Here is a 26,052-nt window from a genome sequence, read left to right as displayed (position 1 = left end):
TATGTCAGCGCAGAATCAGTCTTCATGTCATAGCAGAGAATCAGGCTTCACGTCACCCACCACTGGAACAGGCCACTGTCACACATTTAGGCCCCGGCACCCAGACAGAGGAGAGGTTCATTCAACTTTGGGTTGCCCCGCAATATAATGGTAAAATGAAATTAAAATAGTATTGAATGAGGAAGTGCCCTGGAGTAGAATAATATATTGTTAAGGGGAGGTAGTTAATATCTAATCTGCACAAGGGATGGACAGGTCCTGTGGGATCCATGCCTGGTTCATTTTTATGAACGTCAGCTTGTCCACATTGGCTGTAGACAGGCGGCTGCGTTTGTCTGTAATGACGCCCCCTGCCGTGCTGAATACACGTTCAGACAAAACGCTGGCCGCCGGGCAGGCCAGCACCTCCAAGGCATAAAAGGCTAGCTCTGGCCACGTGGACAATTTGGAGACCCAGAAGTTGAATGGGGCCGAACCATCAGTCAGTACGTGGAGGGGTGTGCACAGGTACTGTTCCACCATGTTAGTGAAATGTTGCCTCCTGCTAACACGTTCCGTATCAGGTGGTGGTGCAGTTAGCTGTGGCGTGGTGACAAAACTTTTCCACATCTCTGCCATGCTAACCCTGCCCTCAGAGGAGCTGGCCATGACACAGCTGCGTTGGCGACCTCTTGCTCCTCCTCTGCCTTCGCCTTGGGCTTCCACTGGTTCCCCTGTGACATTTGGGAATGCTCTCAGTAGCACGTCTACCAACGTGCGCTTGTACTCGCGCATCTTCCTATCACGCTCCAGTGTAGGAAGTAAGGTGGGCACATTGTCTTTGTACCGGGGATCCAGCAGGGTGGCAACCCAGTAGTCCTTACACGTTAAAATGTGGGCAACTCTGCTGTCGTTGCGCAGGCACTGCAGCATGTAGTCGCTCATGTGTGCCAGGCTGCCCAGAGGTAAGGACAAGCTGTCCTCTGTGGGAGGCGTATCGTCCTGTGTTTCCCCCCAGCCACGCACCAGTGATGGGCCCGAGCTGCTTTGGGTGCCACCCCGCTGTGAACATGCTTCATCCTCATCCTCCTCCACCTCCTCCTCATCCTCGTCCTCCTCGTCCTCCAGTAGTGGGCCCTGTCTGGCCACATTTATACCTGGCCTCTGCTGTTGCAAAAAACCTCCCTCTGAGTCACTTCGAAGAGACTGGCCTGAAAGTACTAAAAATGACCCCTCTTCCTCCTGGGCCACCTCCTCTTCCATCATCGCCCTAAGTGTTTTCTCAAGGAGACATAGAAGTGGTATTGTAACGCTGATAACGACGTCATCGCCACTGGCCATGTTGGTGGAGTACTCGAAACAACGCAACAGGGCACACAGGTCTCGCATGGAGGCCCAGTCATTGGTGGTGAAGTGTGTCTGATCCGCAGTGCGACTGATCCGTGCGTGCTGCAGCTGAAACTCCACTATGGCCTGCTGCTGCTCGCACAGTCTGTCCAGCATATGCAAGGTGGAGTTCCACCTGGTGGGTACGTCGCATATGAGGCGGTGAGCGGGAAGGCTGAAGTTACGCTGTAGCGCAGACAGGCGAGCAGCGGCAGGGTGTGAACGCCGGAAGCGCGAACAGACGGCCCGCACTTTATGCAGCAGCTCTGACATGTCGGGGTAGTTGCGAATGAACTTCTGCACCACCAAATTCAGCACATGCGCCAGGCAAGGGATGTGCGTCAAACCGGCTAGTCCCAGAGCTGCAACGAGATTTCGCCCATTATCGCACACCACCAGGCCGGGCTTGAGGCTCACCGGCAGCAACCACTCATCGGTCTGTTGTTCTATACCCCGCCACAACTCCTGTGCGGTGTGGGGCCTGTCCCCCAAACATATGAGTTTCAGAATGGCCTGCTGACGTTTACCCCGGGCTGTGCTGAAGTTGGTGGTGAAGGTGTGTGGCTGACTGGATGAGCAGGTGGAAGAAGAGGAGGAGGAAGCTTAGTAGGAGGAGACAGGAGGCAAAGAATGTTGCCCTGCGATCCTTGGCGGCGGAAGGACGTGCGCCAAACAGCTCTCTGCCTGGGGCCCAGCCGCCACTACATTTACCCAGTGTGCAGTTAGGGAGATATAGCGTCCCTGGCCGTGCTTACTGGTCCACGTATCTGTGGTTAGGTGGACCTTGCCACAGATGGCGTTGCGCAGTGCACACTTGATTTTATCGGACACTTGTTTGTGCAGGGAAGGCACGGCTCTCTTGGAGAAGTAGTGGCGGCTGGGAACAACATACTGTGGGACAGCAAGCGACATGAGCTGTTTGAAGCTGTCTGTGTCCACAAGCCTGAATGACAGAATTTCATAGGCCAGTAGTTTAGAAATGCTGGCATTCAGGGCCAGGGATCGAGGGTGGCTAGGTGGGAATTTACGCTTTCTCTCAAATGTTTGTGAGATGGAGAGCTGAACGCTGCCGTGTGACATGGTTGAGATGCTTGGTGACGCAGGTGGTGGTGTTGGTGGTACATCCCATGTTTGCTGGGCGGCATGTGCCAACGTTCCTCCAGAGGCAGAGGAAGAGGCCGAGGCGGCGGCAGCAGCAGCAGAAGAGGCCGAGGCGGCAGCAGCAGAAGAGGTAGCAGGGGGAGCCTGAGTGACTTCCTTGTTTTTAAGGTGTTTACTCCACTGCAGTTCATGCTTTGCATGCAGGTGCCTGGTCATGCAGATTGTGCTAAGGTTCAGAACGTTAATGCCTCGCTTCAGGCTCTGATGGCACAGCGTGCAAACCACTTGGGTCTTGTCGTCAGCGCATTGTTTGAAGAAGTGCCGTGCCAGGGAACTCCTTGAAGCTGCCTTTGGGGTGCTCGGTCCCAGATGGCGGCGGTCAGTAGCAGGCGGAGTCTCTTGGCGGTGGGTGTTCTGATTTTGCCCACTGCTCCCTCCTTTGCTACGCTGTTGGCTCGGTCTCACCACTGCCTCTTCCTCCGAACTGTGAAAGTCAGTGGCACGACCTTCATTCCATGTGGGGTCTAGGACCTCATCGTCCCCTGCATCGTCTTCCACCCAGTCTTGATCCCTGACCTCCTGTTCAGTCTGCACACTGCAGAAAGACGCAGCAGTTGGCACCTGTGTTTCGTCATCATCAGAGACGTGCTGAGGTGGTATTCCCATGTCCTCATCATCAGGAAACATAAGTGGTTGTGCGTTAGTGCATTCTATCTCTTCCACCCCTGGGGAAGGGCTAGGTGGATGCCCTTGGGAAACCCTGGCAGCAGAGTCTTCAAACAGCATAAGAGACTGCTGCATAACTTGAGGCTCAGACAGTTTCCCTGATATGCATGGGGGTGATGTGACAGATCGATGGGCTTGGTTTTCATGCGCCATCTGTGCGCTTTCTGCAGAAGACTGGGTGGGAGATAATGTGAACGTGCTGGATCCACTGTCGGCCACCCAATTGACTTATGCCTGTACCTGCTCAGGCCTTACCATCCTTATAACGGCCTAATAGTCATGTTCTGGCAAGGGTCCACCCGACCCCTAGAACATATCTCAGGCAAACAAACACAAGGCATGCAATCAGACAAGGCAAAGACAAACACAATTTTTTTATTCACGGAGATCCAGACATGACAGAAAACTGGACCGGCAGGTAAGGGATAAGTGGCAGGTAATACCACTGGACCAAGTGCACTGGTTTGAATTGGGGCCAAACCCAGAGGACAGAGACTCAGTGAGCCCTGTTCTTCACAGAGCCCCTAATGGTGGGAATGAACTTAGCCATGGGCTCACTGGTCGCACCTTCACGATGGTCCTGGTGCATTTGATCACCTACCTGCAGAGACTGATGGTGCAAGCATCAGCCGTCCACAAAAACATAAGGACTGGAACCCAGGCACATGAACTGGAACCCAAATATAGCCTTACATGACACAGTTCAGACAAGACAAATGGGAACCAGAACACAAGCAGATGCCTGGACCCCATGCAGAACGGATTCATGGCGGTCACAGATAGAGCTGCCCAAAAAGGCATACAAGCAGATTCACACATAAACTAGATGTCCCCCCTCTGGAGAACCAATGAGCCTTCTCGCCATTGGCATAGACTCGGACTAGCAGATGCCTGTTCCCCTGCGGAGTTAGTGAACAGATACCTGCAACACAAAAGACACAGAACCAGATAAATTGACCTTGATGTCTTACTAGGTTACTAAACAGACAGGGCAAATGGACTCCCAAGGTCAAGTGCATAGCAAATCTGGAGACAAACTGACCCCCAAACCCACAGCTCACAGGTATATAAAGAGCAGGATAACGAGGTATTTTGACACCTAGCCTAGCACCCACGCCTAGACCATATGATTAACCCCACCAGAACCGAGACAACAAAGGAGGGAGCATGCATACCCGAAGAGCAGTTCGCACACAGGCTGCTGCTACTAGATGTGTGATACTAGGGAGGCTCATCTACATCGCTACCTGACGTTAGTTGTGACATTCCCCCCCCCCCCCCCCCCCCCCCGACACCGGATTTTTTCATCTGCTCAGTCATACAGGCTTCAGAAGCAACATGGGTGCCAGGGAGTGAGGTAAGTACATTGTGAGCGAGGGGCCCAGGCATTTGGGGGGTGGCATTTCAGGGGTTGAATAACCCCTTTAATTTTTGACCATTTGGGCCATTTATGTCTAAAAAAGGGATGAGTGAACCCGTGGATGTTCGAGTTCGACGGGATCAGGTACCCAAACTTGACCCAAAATCCAAACTCCATATTAGTCAATGGGACTCGAACTTTGGTGCTGTAAAATAGTCGTAGTAAGGGCTAGAGGGCTGCAAAATGAAGCAAAAGGGGGGTAAGAGCAGGACAATTGCCCTGCAAACAAACGTGGATAGGGAAATAACTTTAAACGACACTTAATAAAAAATAAAAATAAAAATAATAATCTTGAACGAGGAGGCAGAGGTCTGAGAGGAGTAGGTGGATGGGAGAATGTAGTGTAGGTGGTAGAGGCGGAGGTAGCCAACAGTGTTTTTCAGGTTTGTTATTTTTTTCTTTGAAATTTTTTTTTAAAAAAATTTATATATTTTTTTTGGGGGGGGGGGGGGGGAAGAACCCAAAACATTGAAAAATAGCAAACAGAACAAACAAACTGTGCTGGAGTATAATAATAATCACTGGGTGCAGCCGGAATACCACTCTACTCTGTCCAAGGTACGGACACGTCCTGAAGGATCCATGGTTCATTTTTAACAAACGTTCTGACAATACAGACCTTACTGCAGGGCAGGGCACCACCTCCAAGGCGTAAAGGGCAAGCTCAGGCCATGTGTCCAACCAGAAGTTAAATGGGGCAGATCCATCAGTTAGTACATGCAGATGTTAACGGTCCATATCAGATAGTGGTGCTGGATATTGTGGCATGCTGACAAAGCTTTTCCACATTTCAGCCATGCTAACCCTCCCTTCTGAGGTGGTGCATTGGCGACTTCCTTAATCTCCTTTGCCTCGTGCTTTCACTGAGCTTTCGCTGTCAGGCGGGAACTTCGTCAGTAGTGCATTTACCAGCGTACGCTTGTATTCACTCATCTTCCAATCACGCTCCAGTGACAGAAGTAAAGACGGCACGTTGTCCTTGTAGTGGGATCCAGCAGGATGATCACCGAATAATCAGCACTGGTAACAACCAGGGCAACTCGGCACATGTACTTGCTCATGTGCGCCATGCTGCCTAGAGGCAATGACAAGCTGTCCTCGGTGGGAGGTGTATTGTCTGTGTCCTCTGTACACCCCCAGACACGCTCCAGCGATGCCCGTGAGCTAATTTGGGTGCCACCCTGCTGTGAACACAGTTCCTCCACCTCCTCCGCCTTGAGGCTCAGCATCACCAACCACTCATCGGTCTGTTCTTCAATGCCCATACACAGCTACTGCGTGGTGTGGGATTTTTCCTCCACACAGAGGAGTTTAAGAATAGCCTCCTATCGTTTCCCCCTGGTTGTGCTAAAGTTGGTGGTGCAGGATGAGGAGGGTGAGGAGGAAGCGGAGGAGGAGGCAACAGGAGACACCGAGAAATATCCAGCAATCCTCGGTGGGGGTGGGACATGCGTCAAACCACTTTCAGCCTCAGGCCCAGCCAACGGTACATTTACCCAGTGGGCAGTTGGTGAAATATAACATCCCTGCCTGTGCTTACTGGTCCACATATCGTTGGTTATGTGGCCCTTGCCACTGATGGCATTGCGCAGCGCACACCTGATTTTTTTGACACCTGTTCATACAGGGCAGGGACGACCCACATGGTAAAAGTAGTGGCGGCTGATAACCACATACCGTAGGAAAGCTGCAGTCATTACATTTTTAAAACACTCCGTCTCCACTAGACGGAATGGCAGCATTTTAGAAATTTTGAAATGCTATCATTCGGGACCAGGCAGGGGCGCTGCTTGGTTAAAACATTCGGGGCCTGGGCCCCTAATGTTTTGTCCCAGGCCCCGAATGTACTGCCTGCTAGATACAACTGTATTGCCATTGCAATACAATTGAATCTAATGCACTGGAAGAGCTGAAGGACCTGTGATGACATCACAGGTCATATGACCAGTAAAACAGGGAGTAGTTGAGAAGGACCTGCAATGATGTCACCATCATGTGACCAGTGCAGGAGAGGACAGCAGTGAAGAGGAGAAGGCCTGGGGTGGAGGAGCTGTGGTGATGTCTGCTGCATGAGGAGAGGTAAGTGAAGGGAGACGCAGAGGAATGCTGGGAGTTGTAGCTATTTAAGGCTGAGTTCACACGGGCGAGATTTCCGCGCGGGTGCAATGCGTGAGGTGAACGCATTGCACCCGCACTAAATCCGGACCCATTCACTTCTATGGGGCTGTGCACATGAGCAGTGATTTTCACACATTACTTATGCGTTGCATGAAAATCGCAGCATGCTCTATATTGTGTGTTTATCACGCAACGCAGGCCCCATAAAAGTGAATGGGGCTGAGTGAAAATCGCAAGCATCCGCAATCAAGTGCGGATGCGGTGCGATTTTCACGGATGGTTGCTAAGATGACAGTCTATTCACTGTATTATTTATAACATGGTTATAAGGGAAAATAATAGCATTCTTTAATACAGAATGCTTAGTAGGTGGTCAATTGAGGGTTAAAAAATAAAGAATAATTAACTCACCTTCTCCTTTTGATCGCGTAGCTTCCGGTCTCTTCTTACTTCTTTAATCATGAGCTGCCGGCTAAAGGACCTGTGGTGACATCACATCACATGGTCTAATCACATGGTCCATCACCGTGGTGATGGACCATGTGATCTGACGTCACCACAGGTCCTTTAGCAGGCAGCTCATGATTAAAGAAGTAAGAAGAGACCAGCAGCTACGCGATCAAGAGGAGAAAGTGAGTTAATTATTTTTTAATTGACCACCTACTAAGCATTCTGTATTAAAGAATGCTATTATTTTCCCTTATAACCATGTTATAAGAGAAAATAATATCATCTATACACCACCTAACCCAAACCTGAACTTCAGTGAAGAAGTTCAGGTCTGGGTACCACAGTCAGTTTTTTATCAGGCGCGTGCAAAACGCATTGCACCCGCGCGATAAAAACTGAACAACGGAACACAATCGCAGTCAAAACTGACTGCAATTGGGTACCTACTCGCACAGGTTTGCCGCAGTACACCCGGGACGCATCCTGAACAGATCCATCACGCCCGTGTGAACTCAGCCTAACTGGGACTGTATGTTAAGGCTGAAGAGAGGGATTTTATTTACATGGAACTGTGTGTTGGAGGTGGCTGGGGAAGGGGTGATGTTATTTACATGGGACTGTATGTTGGAGGTGGCTAGGGAGGGGGTCATGTTATTTACATGGAACTGTGTGTTGGAGATGGCTGTAGGAGGGAGTGATGTTATTTACATGGGACTGTATGTTGATGACGGCGGTGGGAGGGAGTGATGTTATTTACATGGGACTGAATGTTGGAGGGGGCTGGGGCAGGGTGAGGTTAATTACATGGAACTGTATGTTGAGGGGCGATGTTATTTACATGGGACTGTATGTTGAAGGTGGCTGGGAGAGGGAGTGATGTTATTTACATAGGACTGAATGTTGAGGGGGTAATGTTTACATGGGATTGCATGTTTGAGGCGGATCAGGAGGAGGTAATGTTATTTACATGGGACTCTATGGCGGAGTGAAGAAAATAGTGTAATTTACATGGGACTATACACTCACCTAAAGAATTATTAGGAACACCATACTAATACGGTGTTGGACCCCCTTTTGCCTTCAGAACTGCCTTAATTCTACGTGGCATTGATTCAACAAGGTGCTGATCGCATTCTTTAGAAATGTTGGCCCATATTGATAGGATAGCATCTTGCAGTTGATGGAGATTTGAGGGATGCACATCCAGGGCACGAAGCTCCCGTTCCACCACATCCCAAAGATGCTCTATTGGGTTGAGATCTGGTGACTGTGGGGGCCATTTTAGTACAGTGAACTCATTGTCATGTTCAAAAAACCAATTTGAAATGATTCGAGCTTTGTGACATGGTGCATTATCCTGCTGAAGTAGCCATCAGAGGATGGATACATGTTCTTATTCTGTTTACGCCAAATTCGGACTCTACCATTTGAATGTCTCAACAGAAATCGAGACTCATCAGACCAGGCAACATTTTTCCAGTCTTCAACAGTCCAATTTTGGTGAGCTCGTGCAAATTGTAGCCTCTTTTTCCTATTTGTAGTGGAGATGAGTGGTACCCGGTGGGGTCTTCTGCTGTTGTAGCCCATCCGCCTCAAGGTTGTGCGTGTTGTGGCTTCACAAATGCTTTGCTGCATACCTCGGTTGTAACGAGTGGTTATTTCAGTCAACATTACTCTTCTATCAGCTTGAATCAGTCGGCCCATTCTCCTCTGACCTCTAGCATCCACAAGGCATTTTCGCCCACAGGACTGCCGCATACTGCATGTTTTTCCCTTTTCACACCATTCTTTGTAAACCCTAGAAATGGTTGTGCGTGAAAATCCCAGTAACTGAGCAGATTGTAAAATACTCAGACCGGCCCGTCTGGCACCAACAACCATGCCACGCTCAAAATTGCTTAAATCACCTTTCTTTCCAATTCTGACATTCAGTTTGGAGTTCAGGAGATTGTCTTGACCAGGACCACAACCCTACATGCATTGAAGCAACTGCCATGTGATTGGTTGACTAGATAATTGCATTAATGAGAAATAGAACAGGTGTTCCTAATAATTCTTTAGGTGAGTGTATATTGGAGGGGAGTGATGTTATTTACATAGGACTATATTTTGGAGGGGCTAGAAGACATGGTGTGATGTTATTTACATGAGAATGTATGATGGAGGGGGGAATATAACTACAGGGGGCACTGCAGCGTGGCATTATAAATACTGGGGGCACTTCAGGGTGAGCATTATAACAGTTGGGGGCAGGATAAATACTGGGGGCTCTGTAGGGGTATTGCAGTATGCCAGACCGACAGGGGAATTATAAGTGAGGTCACGGTGTGAGCATTAGGTGGGCCGAGGTAAATACAGTTCTGGTTACTCACAGTTATGTCGTCCCTGGGCAGGCCTGCATAAGTGATGAGGAGAACGGCACAGGGATTCACTGGGGCACACTCTGGTGTAAGGGACACAGGCCAGATGGTGGTTCAAGGTGCCTTTGATGGTCTGTATTAATGTGCCTATGGCAAGGTCCCTTGTAGTCGTGACGCCAGTACCTTTTATGGTGGTACAACCATTTACTGTAGTGTTAATTGGAATTGGAGACTGAGACAAGGATGGTGGAATCCAGCTTATAACTTTTACTGAACGTTTCTCCTGGTAACGGTTACATCCAAGTATAAAACAGTCTCTAGTACATCCAGATATGAAATACAGTCTCTAGTACATCCAGATATGAAATACAGCCTCTCATGCATAAGAGGGTAGGGTCCTCAGATAAAACAGGCTCTTTGTCTTTTATAAATATATGAAAGCTACTGCTTCAGACTAGGCTTTCGAAGTATAAAAGGCTGGTATTAACTCTAACCTTATTCTAACCTGAATTAAAAGGTGGTTTTCAGAATCCTTAAACCTCTATTTCCAGTGCTTTTCTGACAGTTGGCCTAACAGTCCTCAGGATTTAAACTGGAGGTGTGGATGCCGGAAGCTGTGTCCTACACCTAATTGCAAAGGTGCCTGGGAAGCCTTTGAGTATGGCCGTTTGCTACCCTTTGACTTGAATAAAATATACTAATCCCCTTGAATACTTGCTGTTTGCAGCTTGTCACTGGTCACCATGGAGAATCGAGCTATAGAAGTAGATTTCTCACCTCTAGGCTGAATCTTGTGGGCTTTAACCCTGGACTGTGGAGCCAAAAGGGAGAGAGCAGAGAGGCAGGAGGCCTCCCTCTAGCAGGCAGCTACATCATGGCTACACACTGACTAAACTAATCTAAACTGCCTAACTAGGCCTGAGCTAAGCTATATATACACTGTAACACTGCCCCATCTAGTGGAGAAACTAGTTTAGTGCAATCTAACTAGGCCTGTGTAAAGGATCTTACACATAGAATCACATACTGACATGGGAGAATATGACGTGAGATGAAGTACAGCATACAGGCATAATATATGACAATAAAACTAGTTTTTTGGTGCCCACGATCACATAGTGGGACACTGCAGTATTATAAATCCAGGGTACATTATAGGCATCTTATTACTACTAGAGGCTCTTCGAAAGGGACTTATAGATCTGTCTTATTTCTATTAAGAGCACTATGGAGGTCTTATTACTACTGGCTATAGGTCACCAACAGAATTAACAGCCAGATTAAGTAGTGTATTTCTGTGTCACTGATGCAAAGGAGGTGTATTGCACCCACAAAAAAATGGCTATAGGTCATAGTGGTGTAGCGTGGATGGGGGGTGGGGGGGCCGTTGCCCCGGGCACCAAATTGCAGGGGGCGCCAGGCAGCTACAATTTCAATGAGGGCCACGGGAGCCTATGGCTCCAGTCCCCTCCGTTATGCCTCATAGGCTTCAGGCCACTAGGCCTAAAGCCTATAAGGCATTAGAGCGATGCAGGACTCGTCAGAAATTGATTACCTCACTGTGACCTCCTGCGTCGGATCTCGCGAGATGACGCAATGATGCGGCGCGGGAAGGCACAGTGAGGCGTTCGTGACCGCCTGTGCTGGGACGCCACAAGCTGTGATGGAGAGAGATAAGTATAATTTTTTTTTTTTGATGTACCCTATCCTAATTGCAGAGGCACTGGGGGCACTATGGGGGTGGGGGAGAAGCAGAAAGAGGAGGACCACTGACTGGACATCATAGTAATAAGAGTGGAGAGGCGGCCATTACATTAATAACAAAGAGGGGGCCATTACATTCATAATAGATACGGGGACATTATATTAATAATAAAGAGGGGGACAATACATTATCATTAATATAATGGCCCCCTCTTTATCATTAATATAATGGCCCCCTCTTTATCATTAATATAATGGCCCCCTCTTTATCATTAATATAATGGCCCCCTCTTTATCATTAATATAATGGCCCCCTCTTTATCATTAATATAATGGCCCCCTCTTTATCATTAATATAATAGCCCCCTCTTTATCATTAATATAATGGCCCCCTCTTTATCATTAATATAATGGCCCCCTCTTTATCATTAATATAATGGCCCCCTCTTTATCATTAATATAATGGCCCCCTCTTTATCATTAATATAATGGCCCCCTCTTTATCATTAATATAATGGCCCCCTCTTTATCATTAATATAATGGCCCCCTCTTTCATTAATATAATGGCCCCCTCTTTGTTATTAATATAATGGCCCCATCTTTGTTATTAATATAATGGCCCCATCTTTGTTATTAATATAATGGCCCCATCTTTGTTATTAATACAATGGCTCCATCTTTGTTATTAATATAATGGCCCCATCTTTGTTATTAATATAATGGCCCCCTCTTTGTTATTAATATAATGGCCCCATCTTTGTTATTAATATAATGGCCCCATCTTTGTTATTAATATAATGGCCCCATCTTTGTTATTAATATAATGGCCCCCTCTTTGTTATTAAAGAGGTGCCATAACATTAATAATAAAGAGGGGGGCAATTACATTAATAATATAAGAGGGGGCTTTTATTATTAATATAATGGCCCCCTCTTTATTATTAATGTAAAGGCCCCCTCTTTATTATTAATGTAAAGGCCCCCTCTTTATTATTAATATTCAAGAAAAGACCGGCACTTCACTGCTTGTTGAATGATTGCTTTATTGAAAGCATAAAAGCATGGATACAGCGCTACTCAAAGCAACACGTGTTTCGGCTCAACAGTGAGCCTTTGTCAAGCATAATGAACATAAGTTACAAATACATTTAAATAGTGCGCCATCACCGGCGTGCAGACGTGTTGACGTCACGTTACCATGGTAACTTGTATATACAAAACGAAAAGGTTACAACTGAAGACATGATCCATAAAGCATTGTAATGCATGATCACAATGCTAATGGATATTTTGTAGCTATCTGCATAAAGGAAAAGGAAAGAAATCAAAAAGGTAAGCCAGCAAGCATGTGATGCAATAAATAATAATAATTACCCTGAGATGTATTTATCTCGTACAGGCTAGACTTAGTTCAAGGAGTTTTCCATCTTGTCATTTTTTGTCATTTTTTCTGTGACTAATAAAAAAAATATATATAAATAAAACATGATAATTCTGAATACTGAACATCATCAATTATTTACAAAAATGCGCTCAATTCATCTCGGTTAAGACCCTTTGGTTCAAGAGTTTGCAGAGTGTGGATCCAAAAGCTTTCCCGTTCTTTAAGCATTAGCAACCTGTTGCCACCTCTACGCGGTTGCTGAACCTGCTCAATAATCTGAAATCTTAATTGTGATACATTGTGAGAACATCTATCAAAATGAAAGGGAATTGGTAATAGTAGATTTTTCTTCCGTATACTGGACTTGTGGTTACTAAACCTATCTTTCATTCTGGTAGATGTCTCACCAATGTACTCAAGGCCACAAGGGCACTTCAACAGGTACACTACATAATTGCTGTCACAGGTAAAAAAAAACCCTAACTGGGAATTTTTTTCCTGTGTGCGGATGGGAAAAGGATTCACCCTTAATCACTGCAGAACAATGGACACACTGCAAGCAAGGGAAGGTGCCCTTCTTAGGAGTAGAAAGAAAAAGTTGACGTGGCATATTAATAGTACCACCTATGTCTGCTTTAACAATTGTGTCCCTAATGTTTTTTGCTCTTTTATAACAGATCATGGGAACATCTCTAGTGACAATAGACGGTTACCGTTCATTGTCAAATATCATCCATGGATCAATAAGTTTCGCCACGTGATCAATAAACATTGGGGGATTGTGCGTGCTGCTTACCCGGATGTTGTTGAATTCAGAGATGTTCCCATGATCTGTTATAAAAGAACAAAAAACATTAGGAACACAATTGTTAAAGCAGACATAGGTGGTACTATTAATATGCCACGTCAACTTTTTCTTTCTACTCCTAAGAAGGGCACCTTCCCTTGCTTGCAGTGTGTCCATTGTTCTGCAGTGATTAAGGGTGAATCCTTTTCCCATCCGCACACAGGAAAAAATTCCCAGTTAGGTTTTTTTTTTACCTGTGACAGCAATTATGTAGTGTACCTGTTGAAGTGCCCTTGTGTACATTGGTGAGACATCTACCAGAATGAAAGATAGGTTTAGTAACCACAAGTCCAGTATAAGGAAGAAAAATCTACTATTACCAATTCCCTTTCATTTTGATAGATGTTCTCACAATGTATCACAATTAAGATTTCAGATTATTGAGCAGGTTCAGCAACCGCGTAGAGGTGGCAACAGGTTGCTAATGCTTAAAGAACGGGAAAGCTTTTGGATCCACACTCTGCAAACTCTTGAACCAAAGGGTCTTAACCGAGATGAATTGAGCGCATTTTTGTAAATAATTGATGATGTTCAGTATTCAGAATTATCATGCTTTATTTATATATTTTTTTTATTAGTCACAGAAAAAATGACAAAAATGACAAGATGGAAAACTCCTTGAACTAAGTCTAGCCTGTACGAGATAAATACATCTCAGGGTAATTATTATTATTTATTTTTTGGCTTGAATGGATTTTTGTCTGTATCACACGCTAGCTGGCTTACCTTTTTGATTTCTTTCCATTTCCTTTATGCAGATAGCTACAAAATATCCATTAGCATTGTGATCATGCATTACAATGCTTTATGGATCATGTCTTTAGTTGTAACCTTTTTGTTTTGTATATACAAGTTACCATGGTAACGTGACGTCAACACGTCTGCACGCCGGTGATGGCGCACTATTTAAATGTATTTGTAACCTATGTTCATTATGCTTGACAAAGGCTCACTGTTGAGCCGAAACACGTGTTGCTTTGAGTAGCGCTGTATCCATGCTTTTATGCTTTCAATAAAGCAATCATTCAACAAGCAGTGAAGTGCCGGTCTTTTCTTGAATATTGAAGCGGGTTTCTTCATACCCTGGACGCGAGCACCACGACATGAGGAGGAGTGCCGACTGTTTCACATCGTCTTTATAATTAATATAATGGCCCCCTCTTTATTATTAATGTAAAGAGGGGGCATATTATATTAATAATAAAGAGGGGCCATTATAATATACAGGGGGAATAATATTGTGGGGAATGGGGGACTATCTGTATGGCTATAGCACAGTATTGGGGGGCAGCAGGATGAGTTTTTGAGACGCCAGGAAGGAGAGGATGATAGTAAAGTGACGAACCTAAATTGTTTTCTGTGAAACTCTGCAGAGACGAGAAGCAGCTGAAAAAAGGTATCATGGCGGTCTTATCTCCGAATGAAGACGTTGAGGAAAGTCTACATCACAGGAGACGTCACTGGATGTAACAGGTATGGTGCGGTATTCGACTGTAATAATAATGTCCATGCACATATCTGTTTCACGGTAGGGTTGGGGGAGCAGATTGAGAATATGGCCCACCCTGCCGCATCCTGGCCCCAGACTTTAGGTCACACTGTGCGTTCTGAATTCTGGAGGCTCACACCCATCTACTACATTATCTGTACTCAGAGAGTTATCACTGTTATCTGTGGTGTTACATAGGACAGCTAGTGATCTACTACAGTATCTGTTAAAAGGGGTGTGCCCAGGGTAGGGCAGGGCACAATTTTTGGCTTGCCCCGGGTGCTGGCAACCCACGCTACGCCACTGATAGGCATTTCATCTGTCTGTTAAGTCTGTGGATGACCTAAGGCCCCTTTCACATGAGCGAGTTTTCAGTGCGGGTGCAATGCGTGACGTGAACACATAGTACCCGCACTGAATCCTTACCCATTAATTTCAATGGGTCTGTGTACATGAGCGTTGTTTTTCACGCATCAGTTCTGCGTTGCGTGAAATACGCAGCATGTTCTATATTCAGCGTTTTTCACGCAGCCCTGGCCCCATAGAAGTGAATGAGGCTTCAGTGAAAAACGCATTGCATCCGGAAGCAAGTGCGGATGCAATGTATTTTTCACTAATGGTTGCTAAGAGATGTTGTTTATAAAACCTTCAATTTTTTATCACGTGAGTGAAAAACGCATCAAAACGCACTGCACTCTCGCGGAAAAAAAATGATCAATTGAACACAATTGCAAACAAAACGGACTGAACTTGCTTGCAAAATGGTGCGAGTTTCACTGAATGCACCCTGAACACATCCGGACCTAATCTATCACGCTCGTGTGAAAGGGGCCTAACACTGTCCCTCACTGTAACTGCATCCTCTCTACACTAGCTAGAGCAGAATGTCAGTGCAACATGTGATCTGGCATTTACTGTATACAGGGTGGGTAACATGCTGCGCCAGCCAATCACAGCCATGCAAATACTAGGCATGACTGTGATGGCTTCCAAGTGCCCAAAGCTTAAAAGTTTGTTGATTGGCTGAGCAGCAGCCTTTCAACAAGCTTTATTTAGCATCCGAACACCAAACAGGACTTCCACGGCAAATTCCGTGTTCGGGTGCCCAGACCCTGTGATGTTCGGTACGAGCCCGTTTCAGTTCGGGTTCGCTCATCCCTAGTCTGAAACTTTTTTTTTTTTTAACACAAATAAATTCCTGCATTCTGGACTTTCCATGGCCTGAATATACAGAGAGGGGACAATGGCAGCAGCAACAGCAGTGGCATACAGCACGAGATGGCAGGAGATTATAATAGTGGCAGAACCCAGTGGCAAGGGCCAGTGGTATGCATATCCTTGTAAAAAGTAACATGTACATATCAGAAGGCCAAGATGCCCTATTTAATTAATGGCATTAGAGGCAGCAGGCGGGGAGCATCAGGGAGGTGGCAGTATCAGAATGGTGGCTGCAGCACGTGGCCAGATGTAACAGCCCTTTTTGCACAATATTCCAGTGTGGCAGCACACTACAGTATGATCATTAGTGGCACAATGTTCTATTCTGTTGCATAAGACAAGTGTGTCTGGAAATCCTGGTTGACCCACACCTGATTCATCTTTATAAAGGTTAGTCTCAACATTTTGTGAGGAAAGGCGAGTTCTCTTTGGGGTAACTATTTCCCCCGCCACACTGAACACCCACTCTTATTCCACACTACCGGTCAGGCAGGAAAGCATGCCCATGGCAAACTCAGCCAGTTGCGGCCACACTTCAAATTTGCATGACCAGTAGTCCAGAGGATCTTGGATCATGGGTGACAGGGTGCAGTCAAAGTATGCCACCACCTGCTGGCTGAGGTTCTGCTGGATGTCCCGTTGCAGCTGCTGTGTGGTTTCTTCAGTAGGCGGCTTCAAAAAACTGCTCATCAGAGACTTCACAGGTTCATAGGCAGCGACCAACTGACTTCACAGCATGTCTTTAGTAGTCCATTTTTGCATCCCTCTCAGGAGGTCTAAAAATGCACACATTTTTGACTGGTAGTGACAACGTGGATAGCCAGTAGTCATCCCTTTGCCGAATCCTGACAGTGCAGCTGTCACTACACAAACAAGAAATGCATGCATTTGGCCATTTGCACAAGGGCTTCGAAAGGCCTCCCTGCCTCCATCTCCACTGCATACTGCTATGGTGTGTCTGGGTTACAGTTGAGCGGACACCTGGATGTTCGGGTTCGGCAGGTTCGTGCGAACTTGGAAAAAAAAAGTTTGGATTCGGGACCCGAACTTGACCCCGAAACCGAACCCCATTGAAGTCAATGGGACCCTAACTTTTGGCCACTAAAATGGCTCTAAAATAGTCCTGGAAAGGGCTAGAGGGCTGCAAAGGGCATCAAAATGTGCTTAAGAGCATGGCAATTGTTCTGCAAACAAATGTGGATAGGGAAAGGACTTAAAACATCATAAAATACAGAAAAATAAAAAATAAAAATCTGGATCCAGGAGTATGAGGTTGAGGAGGCGGTGGATGGGTGGATGTGGCGGTGTAGGTTGACGTGGCGGTGTAGGTGGAAGCGGCAGTGAAGGAGGAATAGGTAGCCAACACTGATGTGTTATTTTTTATTTTTTAATTGTCCCCCAAAATATTGGGACATAACAAAATAAAACAAGAATAAGTGCACTTGAGTACAAGAATGGATGGTTAAGGCCGGTATACATGTCTATTCTGCACAAGGTACGGACAAGTCCTGTGGGATCCATGCCTGGTTCATTTTAATAAACGTAAGCTTGTCCACATTGGCTGTGGCCTATGATAATGCTCTCTGCCGTGCTAAACACACGTTCACACTATACACTGGCTGCAGGGCAGGTCAGCACCTCCAAGGCTGACAAAACTTTTGGCCATGCTTACCCTGCCTTCTCAGGTGCTGGCGCTGCCCCAGCTGCGTTGGCGACCTCTTCCTCCTCCTCTGCCTTGTGCTTCCACTGTGCCCCCGCTGTCAGGTGGGAATGCCATCAGCAGCGTGCGCTTGTAGTCGCGCATCTTCCGATCAGTAACAGATGTTTTCACTAAATTTAGTTCCCTGTCAGCAATGCAGAGCAGGGGTTCATTCACGGCAAAAGGGGGTTCATGTCACCCAGCAATAGAACAGAGGATTTTGAGAGAACAAGGTCCATGTCACCCAGGCACAGCAGGGGTTCATTCACGGCAAAAGGGGGTTCATGTCACCCAGCAATAGAACAGACGATTTTGAGAGATTTAGGCCAATGTCACCCAGGCACAGCAGGGATTTGCATACGCCAAAAATGGTAAAATGTCACCTGACAATTGAAAATAAGAATTTTTAAATTTAGGGCACTAAAATTGGCACTTTTTTGCATTAAAATGGCTCTAAAGTAGTCCTTGAAAAGGCTAGAGGGATGTAAAAGGCAGTAAAATGTGCTTAAGAGCATGGCAACTGCTCTGCAAACAAATGTGGATAGGGAAATAACTTAAAATAAAATAACAAAAAATTACAAATTATTAACCTGCAACTCAGAGAAGGAGGTGGATATGGAGTCGGAGGTTGAGGAGGCGGTGAATGTGGTGTTGTAGGTGGAGACAGCAATAGAGGAGGAGGAGGCAGCCAACAATGTTTTTTTATTTTTATTTTTTTATTGGGGTAGGTAGCCCCCAAAATATTGGGGCAAATTAAAAAAAAGAAAACAAAGAATCATTGCACTTGACTTGAGTACAAGAATGTATGTTTGATGGTGGTATAAATGTCTATTCTACACAAGGTACAGACAAGTCTTGTGGGATCCAAGCCGGGTTCATTTTAATGAACGTGAGCTTGTCCACATTGGCTGTGGACAGGCGGCTGCGTCTGTCTGTAATGACGCCTCCTGCCATGCTAAATACACGTTCAGAGAGTACAATGGCTGCAGGGCAGGCCAGCACCTCCAATGCATACAGGGCAAGCTCTGGCCATGTGAGCAATTTGGAGACCCAGAAGTTGAATGGGGCAGAACCATCAGTCAGTACGTGTAGGTGTGTGCACAGGTACTGTTCCACCATGTTGTTCAAATGCTGCCTCCTGCTAACACGCTCCATATCAGCAGTTGGGGCCAGTTGTTGTGGTGAGGTGACAAAGCTTTTCCACATGTCGGCCATGCTAACCCTGCCTTCTGAGGTGCTGGCGCTGACACAGCTGCATTGGCGACCTCTTCCTCCTCCCCTGCATTCGCCTTGAGCTTCCTCTTGTCCCCCGGCGTCAGTCGGGAATGCTCTCAGGAGCGAGTCTACCAGCGTGGGCCTGTAGTCGCGCATCTTCCGATCACACTCCAGTGAGGGAATTAAGGACGGCACATTGTCTTTGTAACGTGGATCCAGCAGGGTGGCCACCCAGTAGTCAGCACACGTTAAAATGTGGGCAACTCTGCTGTCGTTGCGCAGGCACTGCAGCATGTAGTCGCTCATGTGTGCCAGGCTGCCCAGAGGTAAGGACAAGCTGTCCTCTGTGGGAGGTGTATCGTCTGTGTCCTCCGTATCCCCCCAGCCACGCAACAGTGATGGGCCCGAGCTGCGTTGGGTGCCACCCCGCTGTGAACATGCTTCATCCCCATCCTCCTCCTCCAGTAGTGGGCCCTGGCTGGCCAAATTTGTACCTGGCTTCTGCTGTTGCAAAAAACCTCCCTTTGAGCCACTTCTAAAAAGACTGGCCTGAAAGTTAAAGAGATTACCCCTCTTCCTCCTCCTCGTCCTGGGCCACATCCTCTTCCATCATCGCCCTAAGTGTTTTCTCAAGGAGACATAGAAGTGGTATTGTAACGCTGATAACAGCGTCATCGCCACTGGCCATGTTGGTGGAGTACTCAAAACAGCGCAACAGGGTACACAGGTCTCGCATGGAGGCCCAGTCATTGGTGGTGAAGTAGTGCTGTTCCGCAGTGCGACTCACCCGTGCGTGCTGCAGCTGAAACTCCACTATCGCCTGCTGCTGCTCGCACAGTCTCTCCAGCATGTGCAAGATGGAGTTCCACCTGGTAGGCACGTTGCATATGAGGCGGTGAGCTGGGAGACCGAAGTTACGCTGTAGAGCAGACAGCCGAGCGGCGGCAGGATGAGAACGCCGGAAGCGCGCACAGACGGCCCGCACTTTACGCAGCAGCTCTGACATGTTGGGGTAGTTGTGAATAAATTTCTGCACCACCAAATTCAGCACATGCGCCAGGCAAGGGATGTGCGTCAAACCGGCTAGTCCCAGAGCTGCAACGAGATTTCGCCCATTATCGCACACCACCAGGCCAGGCTTGAGGCTCACTGGCAGCAACCACTCGTCGGTCAGTTAGTCCGGACTGGAGCGCAGCGGTGGGGGAGGACGTTCATGAAGGAGCTTGGCTGTACAGGACCAGGTGAGGAAAGGGTCAATAGTGTGTGGGGGCGGGAGCGGAGAGAAGCGCGAGTTGCTAGGGCGGCGGGGGGCGTGGCCAGAGGGGAGAAGGAAGAAGAATGCGGAAGTAAGTGCAGTGTTGGCCAGGAGACTGAATCGGACGGACGGCAGCATGTCAGCGCCTGTAATGACAGTGGAGGAGATGTTGGAGAGACTGAGGAGAGAAGCGGAGGTGCGGGGGCCTGGCTGGCTGCAGGAGCAGGTTGGTGCGTGCATAGTTTCTCCTGCTCCTGTGGCTACCCCTAATGTTCGGGCTGCCCGGCCGCGGCGGAGTATTCCACCGGCGCGCCTAAGCCCTGAAGTCACCCCGCGGGCCCGGCGCCGAGTAGGGAGCCCCCCTGTGGACCCTCAGCGGCGGAGGGCGGCCGCTCAGCCTTCTGCGAGCCGCTCTCGCCGTGGGAGGAATCCCGTTACGCGGCGGGGCCCTGTGAGGAGTGGGACGCCCCTTCCCCCGCTCCCTGCGGCTGTGCAGCTGGATTCGGGACCAGGAACGGTGGACCGGCCCAGTCCCTCCTTTAGCGGGCGGTCCACTCGGCTGTTTGATGAAGTCCGGGTTCCTCGGACTGCGCTGGGGGAGGACGAATACCGGCGCAGGTCCAGAGAAGATGTGAGCAGCGTGGAAGAAGGTCCCCTTGCAGTGGCGGAGGCCGCGGCCTCGTCCCGGTGTCCGGCCAGTGTGGTGCAGAGGGTCGTGCAAGTGGTCCAGGAGGAGCAGCCGTCGACGTCCAGGAGTTATGATGGTGCAGTGTCCGTGCGTCAGGAGTCAGGATCTGCGGCAGCGGGAGTCACAGCGCCCGTGGTGCCTGGTGAGATTGCTTGGGGCTCCATGTTAGCGCAGGGTCTCCCGGTGGGTGGGGGGGGGACCATGGTGGATTTTAGTAAAGGGTTGGGGCAGTTTTTGGGTGGTTTGGCGGGATGGTTGTCAGGTATGGGTGCTGGCGGCGGGTCTCCGTTGCCTGGTTGGGGAGTGGTGCCGGGGTCAGGGGTTGGTGTGCAAGGGGCTGCGGCGGGGTTGGGGTCGGTGTCAGTGGAGACGCAGGCTGGTGGAGAAGGGGAGGGGCAGAGGTTAGATGATCGGGCTCGTGGGGAGGTGTATGTGTGCTTTGAGGGGCCGTTGGGGGCTCATTTGAAGCAAGAAGTGAGGGAAAAGATCTGGAAAGGTGAGTACGTGGAGATATTCTCGCTGCTCCCATTAGAAAGGTTCAATCTGGATAGGGGTAAGAAGGATGAGGGAAAAAAGGAGGAGGAGGAGAAGCGGCGGCATCGTTTGATCCCGCGTACCTTTGCTAATTGGCTTCAGGCGTTTGCCATATTAGCAAGTGTCATTGGTGAAAAGTCTCCTGAATGTTGTTCGGCACTTTTTTGCTACCAAGACGCTATTGGGGAGGCGTATAGGGTTTATGGTGGGGTGGGCTGGCTCAGGTACGATGAGCAGTTCCGGCAGCGTAAGGCGGTGAGGCCTGATATCCGGTGGGATCATAAGGATATTGGGTTGTGGTTGAGAGTGACGGCGTCTCCTAGGGTGGGGCAGTCCTTTCGTGGGGAGTCCGGGGGATCATCCCCGGGGGCGTTGGCAGCGGCATCGGCAAAAGGGTTGTGCTTCCTTTTTAACGAAGGAAATTGCAGATTTGGGGCCAAGTGCAAATTTAAGCACGAGTGCACGGGGTGTGGGGGAGCTCATGGAGCTAACCGTTGTTTCAAAGGGGGAAGGAATAAGGGGGGGGATGGCTCTGGAAAAGGGACGGACGCCGGTGCGGGTGGAAGAGATGCAGGTGTTCCTAGATAGATACCCGGATCGGGTTGCGGCTGGTTTGTTGGGGGATGGCTTTAGGTTTGGTTTTCGGATTCCATCGGTTGTTACGGCGGGGCCTACGGTTCCTAAGAATCTTAGGTCTGCGCTTGTTCATGCGGAAGTAGTAACGGAGAAATTGAGGAAGGAAGTGGAGTTGGGGCGGATGGCGGGTCCATTCAAGGAGCCGCCGATTGGGGGGTTGAGGGTGTCTCCGTTGGGGGTGGTGCCGAAGAAAGAGCCGAACAAGTTTCGGCTCATTCATCACTTGTCTTACCCAAAAGGTGCGTCGGTCAATGATGGAATAGATCCTGAACTTTGTTCGGTGGTCTATACTTCATTTGATGCGGCTGTAAAATGGGTGAGGCGGTTGGGGCAGGGGGCATTGATGGCTAAGGTTGATGTTGAGGCGGCTTTTCGCTTGCTTCCGGTACACGTAGAGAGCATGGGATTGTTGGGTTGTTTTTGGGATGGGGAATATTTTGTGGATAGGTGCTTGCCGATGGGCTGCTCTCTTTCGTGTGCTTATTTTGAGACTTTTAGCTCTTTTCTGGAATGGGTAGTGGTGGAAGTTTCAGGTTGTTCATCCGTTATTCATTATTTAGACGACTTTTTATGTTTAGGGCCGGCGAATTCACGGGTTTGTTCTTTGTTGCTGCATACAGTGCAGTCGATTTTTGCGCGCTTTGGGGTACCGTTGGCACAGGAGAAGACGTTGGGTCCGGTGACGGAATTGTGTTTTTTGGGGATTGTTATAAATACGGAACGGATGGAGTGTAGGCTTCCCCAGGATAAGTTGATGGATCTACGTCAGGAGATTGATAGGGCCATTGGGAGGGAGAAGATTAGGTTGCGGGAGTTGCAGTCATTGTTAGGTAAATTGAATTTTGCGTGTCAAATTATGCCTATGGGTAGAATTTTTTGTAGAAGATTGGCTGCGGCTACGGCAGGAGTATCGGCGCCGTATCATTTTATCAGGTTACGTAAAGAGTTAAAAGGGGATTTGAGGGTATGGGCGGAGTTTTTGGGTCAGTATAATGGTAGGTCTTTGGTGATGGGGGAGTTGTGTGACAGCGTGGACTTTGAGTTATATACAGACGCGTCAGGGGGGGTGGGTTTTGGGGCCTATTGCCAGGGACAATGGTGTGCAGGCGTGTGGCCAGAGGCGTGGGTGAGTCGTGGGTGGGTAAAAAACATGGCCTTGTTAGAACTCTTTCCCATTGTAATGGCGGTGGTGTTGTGGGGCGAGAAATTGGGAAACAGGAAGGTGCGCTTTCATTGTGACAATTTGGGGGTGGTTCAGGCTATCAACAGTTTGTCTGCATCTTCCCCGCTGGTGGTTAGGCTGTTACAGTTTTTGGTATTGCGTTGTTTGTCAATTAACGTGTGGTTGGTGGCTGAACATGTGGCTGGAGTGGCTAATTCAGTGGCGGATTCTCTTTCTCGTTTACAGTGGGAGCGGTTCCGGCTTCTTGCGCCAGAAGCGGAGGTGGAGGGTCTGGAGTGTCCGTCATGGCTGTGGGCGATCCTGGAGGAGAAGTGATGGGGTTGTTGAGGGATTCGTTGAGTCCGGGTACTTGGAGGGAGTATGGTAAGGCGTGGACGACCTGGGAGGCGTGGAATGGGACTTGGGGCGCCGGTGGAGTGGATGGCGATGTGCGGTTGTTGATGTTGTTGGGACAGTTGAAGAGTGAGGGGTGGTCGGTGTCAAAGGTGAATCATCTTATTTCAGGTATAGCGTTTGGGTTTAAGTGGCGGGGGTTACCTGATTTGACTAAGAGTTTTCTGGTTAGGCAGGTTTTGAAAGGTTGGCGTAGGGGTGCAGGCAAGGTGCCGGACTGTCGTAGGCCGGTGTCTTTTGAGTTGTTGGTGCAAATGGGTGATAAGTTGTGTGGTGTTTGCAGTTCAGGGTGGGAGCTGGGGCTGTTTAAAGCTGCGTTTGCTTTAGCGTTTTTTGGGGCGTTTCGCTTGGGGGAGTTGGTGTGTGATAGTGTTAGGAGAGCGGGGGGGCTTAGGAGTGATGATATTGAGTTGGTAGGTGATAGGTTACATGTCCGGATTCGCAGGTCAAAGACGGATCAGGAGGGTAGGGGGCAGCGTTTTATGTTGTTTTCGGTGCCGGGGTGTAGTATGTGCCCGGTGAAGTGTGCGGGATCGTATGGTGCGGGTCTGCAGAGTAACGAGGTCCCGTTTTTGAGGCATGAGGACGGTTCATTTTTGTCTAGGTTTCAGTTTCTGGCGGTCTTTAAAAAATGTTTAAAGGTTTTGGGAGTGCCGGTTAAGGATTATTCTGGGCATTCATTCAGAATTGGTGCGGCAACTGAGGCAGCCAGGTGGGGCGCCAGTGAGGAGGTGATTAGGAGGATTGGGCGTTGGGAGTCGGTTCGTTTTAAATCATATGTGCGGCCTGCATTGTTGTAGATTAAGGATGTAGGTAGGTGATGTTGATTTTGTTCTTTTGTGTTTACAGGTCGAATGATGGCGGCGTTGGTGTGGATTTTGGGGCACTCCTATGTGTTCTGGGGTGCAATTAGAGCGGATGTGAGGCCGAGCGGTCGGCAGTTGGGTGTGAGTCCGGAGTTGGCTACGGTCAGGTGGTTAGGAGTCAGAGGTATGTTGTGGGGCGGAGTGTTGCGGGAGGTGCATCATTTCGTTCGTTTGGATCGTCCTCCTGATGTGTTGGTTTTGCATGTGGGGGGGAATGATTTAGGGAAGCGACCGTTTAGGGAATTAGTTCGGGATGTCAAGTTTGACTTACTTAGGATTTGGGCGTTGTTTCCGGGAGTGATCATTGTCTGGTCTGACATTGTACCTCGGAAGGTGTGGAGAGGGGCGAGGTCAGTGGAGAGCCTTAATAAGGCTAGGATAAAGGTAAACAGAGCGGTGGGCCGTTTTATGGCAAGGAATGGTGGTGTGGTGGTGCGGCACGAGGTATTGGAGAAGGGTGAGGGTGCGTTTTGGAGAGCGGATGGAGTGCACCTGAATGCAGTAGGTACGGATTTGTGGGCTCTGGGGCTCCAGAGTGGCGTGGAGACAGCTTTGCGGATGTGGAGGGACGCGCAGGGTTGAGGTGGTCAAGCTGCGCGTTCTTGGAGGCGGGGGAGGTCCTTGAAGTGGTGGAATATGGTGGTACCTGAGGATGGGAGGGCCCCGCGGGAGGGGCTGGACTCTCATTGAGGAGCTGGTAGGAACTAATTACGCGTCCATCAGTTGCTGCCTCCGAGCTGGGTTCAACGGCTGGGGGCAAGATGGAGACGCAGGTGTTCCAGTGTTTATAAAGTTATTGGGGCTTCTAGGACCTCCCTCGTCATGGGTTTAACTGTTATATTTATGTTGTATTTATTTAATAAACGGCTGCTGTGGCCGATTAAATCCAAGCAGTGGTGTGGTGTGTTTATTTATAGGGGTGAGGGTGAGGGGTGGAGGTTATGGGTTGGGTAGTCTTATAGGACTGAACAAATAGCCAATGCCTTCTTCAAGTTAGTCCGGACTGGAGCGCAGCGGTGGGGGAGGACGTTCATGAAGGAGCTTGGCTGTACAGGACCAGGTGAGGAAAGGGTCAATAGTGTGTGGGGGCGGGAGCGGAGAGAAGCGCGAGTTGCTAGGGCGGCGGGGGGCGTGGCCAGAGGGGAGAAGGAAGAAGAATGCGGAAGTAAGTGCAGTGTTGGCCAGGAGACTGAATCGCCCACCCGCCCGACCCTATTGGAAGAGGAAGTAGTGAGGGTTGGTGTTGTGATATGTCGCGGCAGTCGTGGAGGCGGGGGAGGTCCTTGAAGTGGTGGAATATGGTGGTACCTGAGGATGGGAGGGCCCCGCGGGAGGGGCTGGACTCTCATTGAGGAGCTGGTAGGAACTAATTACGCGTCCATCAGTTGCTGCCTCCGAGC

General features: G+C 48.7%; 1 protein-coding gene and 1 long non-coding RNA gene across 2 annotated transcripts; both read left to right on the top strand.

The window, feature by feature from the left end:
- Positions 1-1,903: 1,903 nt before the first annotated feature.
- LOC120996458 lies at positions 1,904-6,094 on the top strand. Its single transcript, XR_005777783.1, has 4 exons — positions 1,904-1,925; positions 3,648-3,654; positions 4,404-4,407; positions 5,978-6,094. It is a non-coding gene; the product is annotated as an uncharacterized LOC120996458 (long non-coding RNA).
- A 14,382-nt stretch (positions 6,095-20,476) lies between these two features.
- Positions 20,477-25,234, top strand: LOC120993367. Its single transcript, XM_040421885.1, has 2 exons — positions 20,477-21,182; positions 24,636-25,234. Exons 1-2 carry the CDS (start codon positions 20,489-20,491, stop codon positions 25,232-25,234), a joined length of 1,293 nt encoding a protein of 430 aa, XP_040277819.1. The 5' UTR covers positions 20,477-20,488.
- The last annotated feature ends 818 nt before the right edge of the window (positions 25,235-26,052 follow it).

This window comes from Bufo bufo, chromosome 3 (genome assembly GCF_905171765.1).
Source record: "Bufo bufo chromosome 3, aBufBuf1.1, whole genome shotgun sequence".
NCBI lineage: Eukaryota > Metazoa > Chordata > Amphibia > Anura > Bufonidae > Bufo > Bufo bufo.
This window is presented reverse-complemented; position numbering and strand designations above follow the sequence as displayed.